The following is a 17930-nucleotide window of genomic DNA, read 5'->3' as shown; positions in this document are numbered from 1 at the left end:
GTGCATTCCTCTGTCTGATGACCAGCAAGGCCGTTGCTATTGTTTTCAACATTGATTATAAGATGCAGTCCTATTACTTAAAAAAAAAAAATTTAAGTGTATCTTAGCGTTGGTTTCTGACACTGAAGGTAAAGATGTAAGAGAGTTTAACCTCCCACATCATGGCTGGCAGGGAGCATAACTGGGAACCCAAACCAAGTCGGCCAAGCTGCTAGTCATTTTTCAAGGGTGCAGCTGTCTCTCGCCTCTTCTTGTGAGCCTTCTCCAGTCAGGCCGTTCTTCACCCCATTCCACCCAAAACCACTCTTGTCAAGGTCACTTGTGCCTCCACAGAGCCAAATCCACTGGCCAATTCTTAGTTGCCATCTTAGTTCAGCGTCACTTGACACCATCTTCATCCTTACCTTTCACGGGTCTCCTGCATGCCTGTCAGAGACTTCTTAGTGTCTCTTCCTCATCCCCACTCATCTTCCTGGGCTCTGTGAACCAGTCCTCACATTTCTCTTGCCTTCTTGCCCTTGCATTTTCATCTAGTCTCAGAACTAGCTCCGAGACTATGCACAAACAACTCATACAAGGAAATCTGCCGCTTGCCCTGCTCCACACCCATTCTGCTGCCTACTCTCCATCACTGCTTGGATGTCTAATGGGCTTTGCAATCTTAATGTCTTAAAACCAAAGTCCTATTTCCACCCCCACTTCATCCTAAACTGGTTCCTTTTGTGGTCTTTTGCATCTCAATAAATGGCAACTTACTTCTTCTGGATACTTGGATAAAAAACATTGAAGTCATCCTAGATTCCTCTCTTTCCCTCCCTACATTCAATCTTTTAACTAGTACCATCAGCTCAACTTTAAAATTACATCTAAAATTGAATCCAGGGCTTCCCTGCTTGCTCAGTGGTAAAGAATCTGCTTGCCAGTGCAGGAGACATGGGTTCAATTCCTGGTCTGGAAAGATCCCACATGCAGCAGAGCAACTAAGCCTGTGTGCCACAAATATTGAGCCTGTGCGCTGGAGCCCGGGAGCTGCAGCTACTGAAGCCTGTGCACCCCAGAGCCCACGCTCTGCAACGAGAGAAGCCACTGCAATGGGAAGCACGTGCACCACAACTAGAGAAAAGCCCACAAAGTAGTGAAGACCCAGCACAGTCAAGAATAAATAAATAAAAATAAACAAAATTGAAAAAAAATTGAATCCACAGCTACCACCCTAGCCTAGCCATGTTAGTCACCCACCTGCTATAACAGGCCCAACTTCCACGCAGGCTCCTCAGTGGCTCTTTTCCACACAGCAGCCAGAGTGGCCCTCCACAACGCAAGTCAGACCAAGCTGTCAGCTGCTTAAAGCCATCTGGAGGCTTCTTATCTCAGACTGTAGCCGAAACCCTTATGGCCAGTCAGGCTATCTGTTGCCTGGCCCCCACTAGCTCTCTGACGTCTGCGTCCTCCAAACCCCCACTGCTAACTACCCTCCAGCCAGACCGGCCTCCTTGCTGGTCTCACAAATGCCCAACACATTCCACTCAGGGACTCAGGGCTTTGCACTTGGGGCTACCCCTGAGGTTCCTCTTTCTCCCCACGGGTCTCCACATAGCTTTCTCCCTCATTTTCTTGGGGTCTCTTTAAATGACACCAAACAGAGAGGCATACTTCGCATTCCCTGCATAAAGCAGCCACCTCCCCTTCCTGGTGGCTCAGACGGCAAAGCGTCTGCCTGCAGTGCCGGAGACCTGGGTTCGATTCCTGGGCCGGGAAGATCCCCTGGAGAAGGGAATGGCTACCCATTCCAGTATTCTTGCCTGGAAAATTCTATGGACAGAGAAGCCTTGTGGGCTGTAGTCCATGGGGTCACAAGGAGTCTGACTGAGCAACTAGCCCAACAACAGAATTCCATCCCATTCACTTGGCTTTATCTCCCCTGTAGCACACAGATCGCTTGAGGTCACACACGTTGATCTGTTTATGGCCAGTCCACTCTACGCTACACACAAGCCCCATGAGTGCAGGGACTGTAACTTCCAGTCACCCCTGCATCCCAGTGCTGAGAAGAGAGCCATCTCAAAGAAGAGGTGGTGCATATGTACAATGGAATATTACTCAGCCATTAAAGAGAATGAAATAAGGCCATTTGCAGCAACATGGATGAACGTAGAGAGTGTCACACTGAGGGAAGTAAGTCAGAGAGAGAAGCAGAAATATCATGGCATCCCTTTTATGTGGAATCTAGAATGATACAAACGAGCTGACTTAAAAAACACAAAAAGACTAACAGACTTAGAAAACAAACTCACAGTTGCTGGGGGGAAGGGATAGTTAAGGACTTCTGGAAGGTCACATACGCACTGCTATATTTAAAACGAATAACCAACAGAAAACTTTGTATACCACGTGGAGCTCTGCTCAGTGTTATGTGCCAGCCTGCATGGGAGGCGGGTTTGAGGGAGAATGGACACATGCATATGCATGGCTGAGTCCCTTTGTTGTTCACCTGAAACCATCACCGCATTGTTAATCAGCTATACCCCAATACAAAATGGTTTCGGTGTTAAAGAATAAAAATTTAAAAAAAGAAAAAGAAGAGGGCCATCCCATAGTAGGCTTCTAGCAGATGTTTGCTGGCTTAGAGGACAAAGGAAGAATGAGAGGGGAGCCCGCTGAGACAGAGACAGGGCTGAGCCTCTGTTAGGGGAAACACGCATTTCTCTGCTGCTCAGATCTCGAGGTTGGTCACCAGTGGGGACATGCCATGACCACCCCATCCAGGCTGACTTCTGCTTATGTCTCCTTCCAGGTCTTGGCTCCCCCAGGCCGTGTGAGGCTTCTGCTATGACTGCAGTCTCTTCTCGGAGCCAGGACTGCCGCTCGCCGCCACCCCGGCCACGCCAGGTCCCCGCTCTGCGCCAGCTGTCCCCGGCGCCCGCATCACCATGGGCAGCGTCAGCAGCCTCATCTCTGGCCATGGCTTCCACAGCAAGCACTGCCGGGCCTCGCAATACAAGCTGCGCAAGTCTTCCCACCTCAAGAAGCTCAACCGCTATTCGGACGGGCTGCTGAGGTTTGGCTTCTCCCAGGACTCGGGGCATGGCAAGTCCAGCTCCAAAATGGGCAAGAGCGAAGACTTCTTCTACATCAAGGTCAGCCAGAAGGCCCGGGGCTCCCACCGCCCTGATTACACGGCACTGTCCAGCGGGGACCTAGGGGGCCAGGCAGGGGTGGACTTCGACCCGTCCACCCCACCGAAGCTCATGCCCTTCTCCAATCAGCTGGAGATGGTAAGTGGACAGGTCTCTGGTGTGGGTGGCTGGGTTGGAAAGGCAGGAAAGAGGCCTGGGGCTGAAAGCGGTGGTGGTGAAGGTCTTAAATGCTTACATCACTGAGAACGCTTACATTACTGAGTGATGCAGAGAGGGCAGGAGTACTCAGCCACACCCGAGATCAAGATTGGACAAAGGAATAAACACATTGATCAGTCTCATAATGCAAAAGTCCTGGGTGAGCTTTTAGCACAGAGCAATCAGAGAATGCAAGCCTTTCTGAACTCTGCTGGACTGTAACTCAGGATAGCCAAGGCAGGACCAAGAGCAGCGTTTTCAAGTGCATGGGAATGGGGAGGGGCTCACTTACCATCTGGAAAAGCAGGTGGAAAGCCCACCTGCAGAGATCTGGCAGGCTCTCTTGTTAGGACTCACGGAGGTGGGCTTTCTCCTCCTCCACTGCTCTGGTGGGACAGCAGCTCTCTCTCAAACCAGCCCCAAAGCATCTTTGGTGGGATAAGAGCTGTGAGTTTGTTAGTTAGTTTTTGGCCATGCTGTGTGGCTTGCAGGATCTTAGTTCCCTGACCAGGAATGGAACTCGCACCCCCTGAAGTGGATGCATGGAGTCTTAACTACTGGACCACCAGGGAAATCCTTTGGGTTATCCTCGCCAATGTAGCAAGGATGAGGGCAGAGAGTCCCAGGAGCTCAGAAATCCAGCCCTCGTCCCACTTTAAGTTCTCATGGGTCCTGCCAGTCGATGCTAGAAGCATTGTTCCTGTCAGCACCCTGGCCTCACCTGGGAGGATGAATCTATGCATTGATATGCTAGGACATGGCCCACATGTTGGACAGAGTTTTAAGCTTTTCAAAGTAAAGAGCTTGTAAACTTTGAAGTCCTCTAATAATGAAAATGATGGCTTTAGGGAAAAGATTGTTATTTCAAGCAGTTCTCCCAACCACTGGGGGAGGCCACGGCCAGAGTTCCAGCTGCTGGCCAACTGGAAGCAATGGGGAAGAAGCAGGGTGAACTTCCCTGAGGACTGTGTCCACTGTCCTTACCTGCAGCACACGGAGCCCCAGAACCCTGGCATGGGGGTCTCAGACAGTGAACCTAAAAGGGCTGTCGTCTCGGAGAAACTGGTGACAAAGTGGTTGGTAGTTCACAAAACAAAGGGCCCGATGATCTTTAAGGATAGGCATGGAGGAATTCCTCCTCCTTGAGGGAGATTCACCACCTTTGGCCCCTTCAGAGTAACAGGTGAGGTCACCTGCAGCCCGCGACCAGGAAGGTGCCATGTAGCTGGCATACATACCTGACTCAGGGCTCAACGCAGGGAGACACCGGGTAAGTATGGCTGTTTTCCTCCCCAGGGTTCTGAGAAGGGTGCCGTGAGACCCACGGCCTTCAAGCCAGTGCTGCCACGGTCAGGCGCCATCCTCCACTCATCCCCTGAGAGCACTGGCCACCAGGTGCATCCCGTGCCTCTGGACAAGCCCAAGGAGCAGGAGCTGAAGCCCAGCCTGTGCTCTGGGGCACTGTCCGACTCCGGCCGGAACTCCATGTCCAGCCTGCCCACCCACAGTACCAGCAGCAGCTACCAGCTGGACCCGCTGGTCACTCCGGTGGGGCCCGCCAGCCGGTTTGGGGGCTCAGCCCACAACATCACACAGGGCATTGTCCTCCAGGACAGCAACATGATGAGCCTGAAGGCCCTGTCTTTCTCTGACGGGGGCAGCAAGCTGGCCCACGCAAGCAAGGACAAGGGCTCTGTGCGCTCCCCCATCTCCACGGACCAGGGCACCATCCAGGAGCTGGAGAAGCAGCTGCTGGGGAGGGAGGGCGAGCTGCAGAGGCTGCACCGCAGCTTCGAGGAGAAGGAGCTGGCCGCCAGCCAGCCTTACGAGGAGCGGCCGCGGCGTGGCAAGGACGAGCTGGAGGGGCTGGAGGCCAAGGGCAAGCTGAAGGTGGCCGCGCAGAAGAGCCAGCGCGCCCAGCAGGTCCTGCATCTCCAGGTGCTCCAGCTCCAGCAGGAGAAACGGCAGCTCCGGCAGGAACTCGAGAGCCTCATGAAGGAGCAGGATCTGCTGGAGACCAAACTCAGGTCTTACGAGAAGGAGAAGACCAGCTTTGCCCCCGCACTGGAGGAGACGCAGTGGGAGGTGAGGATGAGGGCATGGGCAGGGGGGTGGGCAGGGGTTCAGTGCCTGCGTTCCCCACCACTTTCTCCAGGTCTCCTCCAGGCTCTAGGCAACAGGGAGAAGTGTGAAGTCGCTCAGTCATGTCCGACTCTTTGCAATCCCATGGACTCTAGCCCGCCAGGCTTCTCTGTCCGTGGGGATTCTCCAGGCAAGAATACTGGAACAGGTTGCCATGCTCTCCTCCAGGGGATCTTCACAACCCAGGGATCAAACCCAGGCCTCCTGCATTGCAGGCAGATTCTTTACCATCTGAGCCACCAGGGAAACCCAAGAATACTGGAGTGGGTAGCCTATCCTTTCTTCAGGGAATCTTCCCAACCCAGGAATTGAACCGGGGTCTCCTGCATTGCAGGCAGATTCTTCACCAGCTGAGCTACCGTAGCAACAAGGGTGGGAACACAATTGCCCTGGAAAACTGGGCTGGAGTGCTGGCTTCCTAACCCAAAGAAAGGGCTCCCCAGGAAACCATGCTGGAGATTTTCTTAGTCTGGGCTTCTTCATCTCCCCAACCCCATGCCTCATGGCCAGAATTGAATTTACTAATTGAGTCATTGGCTGAGAAACGAACAAGAGAACCAAGTCCCAGCCAGGCTGTCTGAGGGCCACCTCGGTGCATCTGCTCACAGAGGCTCTGCAGGATCGCAAACCATCCCTGGTTCATGATGGTCCCAAAGCCACAAAAGACCATAGCACCATTTGTGATATTTTTTCTTCATCTTTTTGTGGTTGTTGTTTTCTTTATGGAAGGCTCTGTTTGTACTCGGAAAACGTCACAGTTCCAAAGCTGCGGGATTTTTTTTTTTTTTTAACTTTTTGGCTACAACATGGCATGTGGGGTCTTAGTTCCCTGAACAAGGATCGAACCCAAGCTCCCTGCATTGGGAGCATGGAGTCTCAACCAGTGGACCACCAGGGAAGTCCCTCGTCTGTGACTTTTGAGGAAAGGGACTCCACCCACTGGTGGGAGTGGTCACAGCAATGCAGGTCTCAGGGACTGAGTTGGCCAGTCCTCACAGAAGTGCAAGTGGAACTTCTGTCTGGTGGCTGAGATGGAAGAACAGAGCAGGAAGAAAGAGGACTCAGATATACACGCACATCCTCAGGCACACCTGGAAATTCGGTGGCTGCACCTGGTCTCACTGGAGAACAGCCTAAGCCCCGCATCCTGCTCACTGTTCTCACCTGATGGGCCTCTAAAGGTCCCAGGGACCAGAAGAGGCTCGTGCATGGCATTCACCCCAGAGACTCTGCCCTGGGGAGGGGCTGAGGGCTCACTGGGTCTGGTTAGACCAGCATCACCCCTAGGTGGGGGTGACGCACCATCAGCTACACAGCCATCTGTCTGAACTGATCTCCTGTACTTACTCTGGAAATTAGAGCGACAGATGTTACCAAGGGGAGAGGAGAAAGATCCTTTCTGAGGAAGTGATGGACAGAGGCACTAGAGAGGTGGGCAGGGAGTGTCACTTTCTGTCTGCGTGGTCTCCCAAAGAGGGAGGGACCTCAGCCATGGGACCAGTGCTTTTCTTCTTCTCATCACTGTTGGTTCAGGAGACCCTCTCCCAGCCATGGTTTCTCAGCCAGGACTTGGGAACACTTTGGCCCATCTCAGAACATAAGCCAATGCTAGCATTATGCATCCATCCTTGCTTGTCTAATCCAGAACTAAGCTGGACATGGCTGTGATCTCACTCCCAGGGTGTCCAGAGTATTAGTAAAACAATAAATGAAGTAAATTTTCACAAAAACATAGACATATATTACAAACATATTTGTAATAACGATAATTCATAGAGTGTTTATTAATGCCAGGCCCCAGGTCCTTTCATTCAAGCTTTATGACAGCCCTATGAAACTCAATTTAGAGTTTAGGACACTGAAGCATGGAGAACAATTATAATAGCAAAGAGCTCGTTAGATGACTTGCCAAAGTCACCATATAGCAGGTATCAGAGCCAGGATCTGATCCTGAATTAGGTCCCAGAGTTCAGAGTTTTATGTTCATAACGGCACTGTGCTAATGGATGCAGAATTGGCCGGGTCACTCTGGTAGAGCCAGGATTCAAAGCGAGGCCCCGTCCTCAGCCACGGCTCTGCTGCCCCCTCCAAGACACAAATCCAGGCTCACCCTCGGAAGGCTGTTTCAGCCCCAGCCAAGCATGGTGGTGGGGCTGTGCACACTTCGGAGGTGGTGCATGAGAGCAAGGGGTGGCTCTATCTCAAGAAAAAAAGAGGAAATATTAAAACTTCCAGTCTTGCTCAAAGAATCTGTTCTGTGGAGGCCCAGGCCCTGGCCTTCATTCTGGCCATCTTCCCTGCAGGCCAGCAGAAAATGCTCTTGTAACTCAGCCAGACAGACTGGCCTTGGACACATGACCCCCAGTGGCCTGGACTCCACAGACACATGGGTCTGAGTCAGTGTCATTGGTATCATTAGTTTTGTTTGCTGCTGTTAGCCAACTTTTGATGGAGATTGGAGTAGAAATGGTGGAGGGCACTGGGGAGAACAATGGCTCATCATTTGGCAGATGCCAGCTGGGCACTGTTTCTGAGCACAGTTGATTGCTGGGGTGCAGTCATGATTGTGTAAATATTGTCTTTATCCCAGGAGGAGGGAGAAGAGAGTATGTGCAGGGGTGAGGCCAGAGGGTGAGAGAGTATACACAGATGATAGAAATTAGGCAGACCCAAAATTGACATCATTGATGTTAATGTAGATAGTGGAGCTACCAGCTGTGGGCAGATTAAACCACTGGCCCTTAATTTATACATAACTATAAGTTTGGGTGGAATTCCCCAGTGGTAAAAAAAAAAAAAAAAAATCTCCCTGCCAAAGTAGTAGACATAAGAGACACAGATTCGATCCCTGGGTGGGGAAGATCCCCTGGAGAAGGAAATGGCACTCCAGCATTCTTGCCTGGAGAATCCCATGGACAGAGGAGCCTGGTGGGCTACAAAAACAGTTCACGAGGTCTCAGAGCCACGACTTAGCGACTAAACAGCAGGGACATGGGTTTGGGTATGGACTGAGATTTAGACTCTGAATTGGGGGTGAGATAGGCTTGTGGACAGACCCAGCAAGATTCAGAATGAAAGGAGCCTCATAGAGGGGCTTGGCCTTCGTGGGTCACCCAGACCACCATGCTGGGACTCTTTCCAGGCACCCTGTAGGGACTGGGTGGGCCGCGCTGGGTGGCTTTCAGGAGCTTAGTTCCTCGATCAGGGATGGAAACCGCGTCATCGGCAGTGAAAACCACGAGTCCCAATCACTGGATCGCGTAGGATTAAGTGCTTTTAAGCAGTGAGGTGTGACCCCTGCCCCCTACGTGCAGACTCTCACCCCCTGGCTCTCTCTTGTCCCTGTCTTGCCCTGCCCCATGGCAGGTGTGCCAGAAGTCCGGCGAGATCTCCCTCCTGAAGCAGCAGCTGAAGGAGTCCCAAACAGAGATCAACGCCAAGGCCAGCGAGATCCTCAACCTGAAGGCTCAGCTGAAGGACACGCGGGGCCGGCTGGAGAGTTTGGAGCTGAAGACGCAGGACTTGGAGAGCGCGCTGCGCACCAAGGGCCTGGAGCTGGAGGTCTGCGAAAACGAGCTGCAGCGCAAGAAGAACGAGGCGGAGCTGCTGCGGGAGAAGGTGACCCTGCTGGAGCAGGAGCTGCTGGAGCTGCGGGCCCAGGCCGCCCTGCAGCGGGGCAGGGACGCGGCCGCGCTGGGGCCAGCCGCCGCGGACGACGTGCCCGCCCTGCAGCGCGAGCTGGGGCGGCTGCGCGCAGAACTCCAGGAGCAGCGGCAGGGCCACGACCAGATGTCCTCCGGCTTCCAGCACGAGCGGCTGGTGTGGAAGGAGGAGAAGGAGAAAGTGATCCAGTACCAGAAGCAGCTGCAGCAGAGCTACCTGGCCATGTACCAGCGGAACCAGCGCCTGGAGAAGGCGCTGCAGCAGCTGGCCCGCGGGGACGGGGCAGGGGAGCCCTTTGAGATCGACCTTGAAGGGGCTGACATCCCCTACGAGGACATCATCGCCACCGAGATCTGAGGGGCCTCCTGGGGGAGGGCGCGGGACCTGGCATTGGGCGGCGGGAGCTGAGTCGTCAGTGGGGGCTCCCGTGCCCTGCTCCCCTGCTCAGGCCTCAGAGAAAAGCAGCGCAGACTTCAGGGCGAGGAGACTGGTTGGGGGGTGGGGGTGGGGGGACGCTTGCGGCTGCAGGGCCTCTCCTGGCCTTTCCCAAGATCCAGCGCTTAGCAGCCCTGCAGCCGGCCAGACCTCCAGCTTTGCCAAGAGAGGAGTCCTGGGATCATCAAGATTTGGTTAAGGGCTTCCTAAAGCTTGGTCTTTGTTCAAAATGCTTAGAGATTTTTGAACCCTCTAGGCATTTAGAGGGTTCCCTAAATGCTGTCCCAGAGAGGGTGGTGACTGACGGAAGCTCCCTTCCACCTCTTTTCCTACAACTTTTCTCGCTCCCCCCATCCCCGCTCCCGACACACTGAGATGCCCCTTGGGAACAGAACACAAGCATTTATGACCAGGAGCTTTGGAATCGGACCTGGTCATACCTGAGCTATTTCCCCCAGCCCCGGAGGGACAGGGGTTGGAGTGGGATGTGGAGAACCTGGCCAAACAACAATCAGAGCTTCCTGACACTGTTGGTCTCAGAAAGGAGGGGAAAGAAAGCTGGGGCCACCCCGGGGGTGTCAAGACTCAGCCAGACCAGAGGGGGTCTGAAGGAGAAGCTAGGTGGTGATAGCCAGACCCTCTAGCCCTGCTGACTGGACGTGAGCAGCCTCTGGGTGACTGGTGGCCTTTGATCTCTTCATAGCCATAGCCCCAAGGCCCTGAGGTGGGTGCTGAGGAGGAAAGATTGACGGCTTAGTGATGCAGGGAGTGTGTGACTCCAAGCTGTCCCCAGGGGAGCCCCCAGATCTTTTCATCATGAGACCAGAGATAGGGATTTCTCCTCCTGTTCAAGTTGCTCAGCAGTTACCCTATATTGGTTTTCATTCCTAAGAACCAAGTCTTTGCTTGAACTCAGATTAACCTGTGTCCACTGAGATGGCACAGGGTCAGCTGGGCTCGGCCTTCCCCCTTCACCTTCAGCTCCATCCTGCTGCCGGTCATGTCCCTTTTCACCTCCAGGGCCAAGTGCAGACAGAGCCTTTACAGGTCGGGGTGGGGGGGGGGCGGCAAACTGCCAGTGTCCAAAGACAGTAAGAGGCTCAAACACAGCCTCTGAACGACCCTGGGGCCCCCGGCTGCACCCCTGCCACTTGCATTAGCCCCACCTGAGCCCTGTAGTCAAGGACCCCTGCAGAAGCCTGCAGAAGGCTGGCCTTCCCTTTCAAAGATGTGCGGAGAAAAGATTGTTTCTCAGTTGCTTGGTTCAGGGAATTTTCTTCTTCTTTTTCCTTTCTTGTCTTTTCAGACACAAGCCAGATCTCACAGGCAGCCAGGCTGTTCCATGTTCTATTTTTGCCTCGAGCTGCAGCTGCTGTTCCTGGGACAGCCAGCCCCGGCTGGATTCCTGGGCTCACGCCCGCATGCTGAGGGGGGTTCACCGAACGTCTGAGTATGCAGCAGTCCCAGGCCGTTGCTCCCCAGTTCTGTCCCCGACTGCAGACCCCTCCAGGCCCCAGGTGGTAGTGGGGAGCTGCTTCTCCTCCAGCCCCCCATCCTGCCAGGGTCCCTCCTTGAGCCTAGACTGAGAGCAGGGCCGCCTTCCCGGATGCTGGGTCTGCCTTCCATTCCCCAAGTTAGGCTGCGCTTGTCCTGCTTTCATGTGACAGAGGAGACTTTCTGGAATTTCAAGCCATTACTCTTAGTCATAGGCTAGACTTAAGCCCGGAATCCACAGGCCCAGAGCCCTCTCTCTGCCTGGAGGCCAGTCCCCTCCACAGGACACAGGCAGATCACCCCCGTTCCCCAGGTCAAAGACTTCCCGCCCCTTGTCTCTTGGTTGCTCCATCTCCACCAGCCTATGCCTTGTCTGAGGCCTCCTTTCCTCCCAGAGACTGTCCTGCCAGATAGAAAAGGAGGCTTCTGCCCCCTCCTCAGGCTGGAGACCTCCCCTCCCAAAGGGCAGCCAAAAGCCCATTGCTCTGCCCTTAAGATTGAGCTGCAAAGAGGTGGGGGCTAAGCCCCAGGGGCTGGAGCTCAGGGGTACAGCAGCTCCGCCTCAGTGTGACAGTGCCCTGCACCCCATCCCCATCTCTGCCCCAGGCCAACCCATGGAGCCCTCCCCGGGTTGCCACCAGCCCGAGGCTCCAGGGTAGCCCAGCTGCCCCAGAATCCAAGTGTCCTATAGCACAGCGACCTCGCGCGGTGTGGTTTCCCCTCCCTTCCCTGTGCTAAAACCTCCGTGCTATTCCTGGACCTTGCCAAACCCAGCCTCTCTCCGGAAGGAGCCTCTGAGCAGCAGAGGCTGAGCAGGGCTGGAGAAGTCGGCCACGCAATCCTCGGAACAGGCGGCCTGGCCCGGGGCCAGCGGGAGCTCGCCGCCCCTTTCCCCGAGCGCGGCTGCTAGCACGCATGCTCGCTGGATCAGAGCCGCGGCTCTGCTACCCAAAGGATGGTGAAGCTCTCTGCTGGGAGCCAGGAGTCAGCCACGCCGAGGGCGGCTCTGCCTCTGGGCTTTGGAGTGACCAGACTCTCATACGGCGCCCACCCTGGATTTATCCTCTGGTCTCTGCGTTCGGGTTAACCCCTGCTGGGCACAGTCGGTCCCCATGAGCACCGAGTTCCATGGGGACTGCATTGGGGTGGGGTTGGGGGGCACCTCTACCCTGAGAAGCACCCGCCAAGCCTCTGCCCCTGCTCGCCTCCCGGCCTAGCCTGGGCCACTTCTTAGGAGAGAGAGATCTTAGGGGTAAGGCAGGCTGGGCGGTCAGAGCCGCAGCTGTCCCTGCCAGGAGGGCACGCGCCTATGTGTGCGCCTGTGTGCTTCCATGCTCTGCCTTCCTCATCTATCTGTGGTCCCCCTTGCGCTTCCTCTTCAGCAAAGCGCGAACCCCGGCCCAGGCTCACTATGGATGGACTGGCATTTGGAAGACTATGTACAGAGTCATTTTTCTCTTGGTTGTGTCTTGTTTGGTTTGCTCTGCTTTTGACAGCTTTATTTTTGATGCCCCCTTTTGGCCATGTAAACTATTTCTGGTAATTTTATGTTTTTATTTATGAATAAAGAATGCCATTTCTCATGCCCTCCCAAGCTACCCTTCTTCCCCTGGATGTGGCATGGCAGCTCCCTGGAGCTCCCGCATTTGGAGTAAGAAAGGTGATGTCCCTTCCCGCCAGTGGGGGAGGGAGGGATGCGGGGGCGGGGAGGTGGTTAGGGACAGCTTTGATAGCGGCTGTATTGGCTGGTAGGAAAGCAGGAGCCTTGGCATCAGGTAGACCTTCAGCTGGTCCCTGCCCCTCACCAACCCTGTGTCCTTATCTGTGTGACCAGGTCTTGGGGAGAGCCTGAGGAGGTGGAAAGGAAACCAAGGGCTGTGGTCCCCTGCAAAGGCAGAGGGTTTTCCGAAAGAGAGCCCCCTTCCCTCAGCCCCAGCCTCAGACCTCCCTGCCTCTTCCCTCCAGCTGCTCACCTCGCCAGCCAGCTCCTTGGCCTATTACATACGGCCTCATTGGCTGGAGACCAGGGTGGCTATTGTCGTCACCACCCCCGGGCCTCCCAGCTAGGAAGCTGCAGTCACCACAGTGGCCATCTGTCCAGCCTTCTCTGTGCCAGCCTGCCTTGTTCACCCTGACAAGCAATCCCTACTGCTCTGGGGCCCAGATTTGAAGCTCAAAGGGCTTTTCTACTCAGGTGGCAGGAGACAGAGGGACTTGTAAAGAGGGAATTAAAAATACGAGGCAGCCTGTGGAGCACCTGTTGGGTAGATGTTAGTGCCTCTGGGTGGGAAAGATCAGGGTCTCCGGGAAGGTGATGGGCAGGAGTGGGACATTGGAGGAGTGGAGAGGAGAGGGAAGACAAGCAGCGCACCCCAGGGCGGCCTTCCCATAGCTGTGGTCTCCCTGCCTGTCTGCACAGGTGACAGGCCAGTGAGGCCAGCGAGGCAGATGGGGATGTGCAGGGGGCCGGCGGGGGGAGGCGGCCGCACCGTCCCAAGCAAGCTATCCTCCTTCCCCTGTCTGTGTCATGGCAGCTCCCTGGAGCTCCTGCATTTGAAGTAAGAAAGGTGATGTCCCTTCCCACCAGTGTGGGGGTGCATTGTGGGGGGTGAGCTATCAAAGTGCAAAGAAGGTCAGGCAGCTGGCCAAGCCTGGACAGGAGCCCACATCTAAATCCAGAACCCCAGTATTGGGGCAAAGATGTCATGTCAGGTCTGGGTGACCCCCTTCTCCCAGACCTGGCCCAAGGCTGGCAGGCTGCTGCATTGGTGACGCCCATGGGAATATGCCCCCACTGATGACCCTGCCCTCTCCCCTCTAGTCCAGGCAGACCCTGAGACTCACTTAAGTTAATCCAAGTCAGCAGAAGTGATGCTCCACCAGTTCCGGCGTAGCTTGGCAGCTTCCACTTTTACGTATACTCTTGGGGCCCACAAGCTGCCATATGAGAAACCCTTCAAATCTGCTGGGAGACCCCCTGGAGCAAGAGAGGTCCTGTTGTCCTGCGAATGACCAGGATCCAGCTAACCTTCATGAAGCAGAGGCTCATTTCCCCCATTCAGCCCTTCTAGAATCTTTACCAGAGCACATGGAATGGCACTGTTTTTAAGCCTCTTAGTAAAACCCAGGGTGATTTACCATGTGGTGCAGAAAAGGGTGGGCTTCCCTAGTGGTTCAGACGGTAAAGAATCCACCTGCAATACAGGAGATGTAGCTTCTATCCTTGGGTTGGAAAGATCCCCTGGAGGAGGGCATGGCTACCCACTCCAGTATTCTTGCCTGGGAAATCCCATGAACAGAGGACCCTGGCGGTCTACAGTCCATGGAGTCACAAAGAGTAGGACATGACTAAGAAAATAACATTTTCACTTCACAGAAAAGGGTAACCCAAACACCTTGTGGCCATCCCCTCACTTACCACCCCAACACACCTCTTTCCGTCCATAGGGCTTATGTGTGCGCTCAGTCGTGTCTGAGTCTACCACCCTTTGGACTGTAGCCTGCCAGCCTCCTTTGTCCGTGGGATTTTCCAGGCAAGAATACTGGGGTGAGTTGTCATACCCTCCTACAAGAGCTCTTCCCAACCCAGGAACTGAACCTGCATCTCCTGCATTTCCTATATATATTGCAGGTCGATTCTTTACCAATGAGCCATCTGGGAAGCCCAAAGGGCTAACAGAAAAGCCGGGTATCTGGACAGGGACGGGGCTGTGGGAAACCGCTTCAGCTGCAGGAAAGGCAGCCAAGTGAGCGGTGGAGGGCAAAGGCTTTCCCCCACCCCACTTGCTCTGGAGTGCTGTCAAGGCTGTAAGCCTTCCTTGAGCACCCCCCCCGACACACACACACCTCAAACCTCCTTATTATTTTAGGGAAAAAATAGAACAAAAGGGGAACGATATATATAGCTTCTCAGAGTTTCTCACAGAGCCATAGACAGACTGTGTGTGCTGAGCCCATCAGGAGGGAGGCAGCCCAGCGATGGTCCCGGCAGCCCCCGCAGCAGGTGCTGTCTGAGTTATATGAGGAAGGTCATGTTGCCCTAAATTTCTTCCCGGCCCAGGCTTCTCGAGGCCTGAAATACCAGCGTTGTGTTTATCCATGTGTGCACGCGCGTATCCACTGCGCTGTGCCGTTCTCAGTTGCTTGTCGTGTCCAGCTCTTTGTGACCCCATGGACCGTAGCCCGCTAGGCTCCTCTGTCCACAGGATTCTCCGGGCAAGAATACTGGAGTGGGTTGCCATGCCCTCCTCCAGGGAAATCTTCCAGACCCAGGGATCAAACCCTCATCCTTATGGCTCCTACATTGTCAGGTGGGTTCTTTACCACTAGCGCCACCTGGGAAGCCTGCATGCCTGGATCTATTCAACACATATTGACGAACTCCAGCTCTATGCCAGCTCTGTTCTAAAGGCCAGGAATTATACAGCCGCAGACAAACTTTGTCAAGGTTCTTTCTCCTGATGGAGTTCACACTCTGGAACTAAACGAATAAATCAAGTGATTTTCCTGAGAAATGAGATGAAGGAAGTAAATAGGATGATTGAGCCAGTGGGAGCCAGGTGGTACTGTGTCTGGAAGGGTGGGGGGAATTGGTTCAGGAAAAGAAGATCAGAAAGCCAAATTATCCCCTCATTTCAACATTTGGGGAGACTGTGCCAACCAATGTCCTTTACTAACGTGGACTCCTCTTCACCCCAATTTCTCTCCCTTGGAAACTTCACCTTCTCACAGGGTCTCATTAGACCTTTTCCTGGTAGGTGGCTAACCATGCTCCCATAACCTTAGCATTCACTGGTTACTGGCCCAAAACATCCCCAGTCCTAAGGAACCTCGAACCTCCCTTTCCTCTCACTCACAAACAACTCCGCCCAGCATGTCCCATGAAGACCCTTGAGAAGTCTGAAGCATTAAACGCTGTCCTTCCACATGTAAAAGTTAAAAACCAAATTTTGTGAAATAGCACAATCCTTACATAAATGCTAAAAGAGCATCTTTTCCATGTAACTTGACAGAGAAATGTTCAATTTTAACTAATCTAGCCATTTTAATTAACTTACCATCTCTCTCTCTAGATATTTATTTATTTTTTGGTCTGTTTGTTTTGCTGGGAGGGGTCTGCCTTACTGGGTGTGCACGCAGAAGTTTATCAGCCTATTGTATAATCCAAACTGCTTTCCCACAATGTCCCTATTCTATCAATATATCCTTGCAGGTTGGAGCCATCATTGATCCCCCCCACCACTACCTTTCCATCATCTTGTCTATCCAGTCAGATCCCACATCCTCTAGAGCCTCCTCTTTAAAGCCTTCTTCCTGTCCTCTTTTCTTCCAACATCTACTGACCAGCTGAGGTCATTCAAATAATCACAGAATGCCCAAGACATCTTAGACGTCTTCTAGTTCCAACCACCTCACTTTTACGAATGTGCAAAAGAGAGGCCAGCCAGACAGGGGAGAGGACTTTCTCAAGGTCACACAGCTAGTGAATTACAGAGCTTGGTCATCTTGATGACTCTCAGATCCCCACTGGCTTCTCTCTCCCAACTCTGGTCCACTAAATCCATTGACACACAACACTCAGGATTACACCCCCAGTGCTGCTCCCACCAGGTTCCCCACTTGCTCAGAACCTTCGGGGGCTCCCCTCAAACCTCAGAATAAAGTTGAGTCCCTTTAGCTGGCTTTAAGTCTCTGCCTTTTATGGTTCCAACATCTATCTCAGCAAACCTGACTCAAACCACAGGTCAAAGCACAGAACCCTAAAACATAACAATTACCATCAACATAAGTTCAACAAACACAAAGGCATTTCCTGTCAGACACAATCTTTCTGAAAAGTGAAAAACCCACTCTGGGACTTCCCTGGTGGTCCAGTGGTTGAGAATCTGCCTGCCAACGCAGGGGACACGGGTTTGATGCCTGGTCTGGGAACTAAGATCCCATGTGCCTCGGGGCAACCAGCAAGCCCACATGCCACAGCTACTGGGCCCCATGTGTCCTAGAGCCCAAGTTCCCCAACAAGGAAACCACTGCAACTTGAAGCCTGGGCACCACAATTAGACAGTTGGCCCTGCTCACTGCAACTAGACAGAGTCCATGCAGCAACAAAAGACAGAGCACATTCATAAATAAGTAAATAAATAAAACACACTTTGCTGCCCAGTCCTGTGTTCCACCCTGAGACCCGGCCAAGGAGCCTCAACGGGAGGCAGCATGGCCAGGGCCAAATGCAGACTCAGAGCTAGCTGAGCTCACCTCCAGCCCCTGATGCTGCTGAGCTGTGTGATACTGGATAAGTGACTTAACCTCCTTGTGCTTTGGAGGGTGGTTTTGACAATTCAGTGAGATGATGTCCAAATAAAGTTAGCTTGAGCATTGCTATTATTTTTATACTGCTATCATATTTTATTGTTACCATAAGTTTTGCATGCTTGTGTGTGCATGCAAAGTCGTTTCAGTCATATTTGACTCTGTGCAATCCTATGGACTGTAGCCCACCAGGCCCCTCTGTCCACGGGATTCTCCAGGCAAGAATATTGGAGTGGATTGTCTTTTCCTTCTCCAGGGGATCTACCCAACCCAGGGATCGAACCCTCATCTCATCTCCTGGACTGGCAGGCGGGTTCTTTACTACTGGCGCCACCTGGGAAGCCCACCATAATTATTATTATTTGTTAATATAATGTCACTGCTTCACGCTGTGATAAACTCCAGTGGTGGCCCGGGCTCCTGCAGCCCCAGCAAAGCTCCCTGCCTTGGAGAACAGCTGACTTTACTCTGGTCAACTGTCTCCCCAGCACCCCCCAGCATCGTCTCCCCAGCTCTAAACTCCAGAAGGCTGACTTGTGGGGAAGAAGCTCC

At 53.6% G+C, this 17930-nt stretch overlaps 1 protein-coding gene across 3 annotated transcripts in view; it reads left to right on the top strand.

The window, feature by feature from the left end:
• The window catches only part of LZTS1 (leucine zipper tumor suppressor 1), a 65951-nt gene extending 53288 nt beyond the window's left edge, over positions 1–12663 (top strand). For all 3 annotated transcript variants that reach the window (XM_043453394.1, XM_043453395.1, XM_043453393.1), the window contains 3 exons: positions 2795–3275; positions 4632–5420; positions 8844–12663. In XM_043453394.1, coding sequence (XP_043309329.1) covers positions 2931–3275; positions 4632–5420; positions 8844–9497 — 1788 coding nt within the window. In that variant the 5' untranslated portion in view covers positions 2795–2930 and the 3' untranslated portion in view covers positions 9498–12663. The remainder of the gene's footprint in view (positions 1–2794; positions 3276–4631; positions 5421–8843) is intronic.
• Positions 12664–17930: the final 5267 nt, after the last annotated feature.

The sequence above is a fragment of the Cervus canadensis genome, chromosome 30, assembly GCF_019320065.1.
Source record: "Cervus canadensis isolate Bull #8, Minnesota chromosome 30, ASM1932006v1, whole genome shotgun sequence".
NCBI classification, from domain to species: Eukaryota; Metazoa; Chordata; class Mammalia; order Artiodactyla; family Cervidae; genus Cervus; species Cervus canadensis.
Note: the sequence above shows the minus strand (reverse complement) of the source record. Positions and strands in the feature narration are given on the sequence as shown.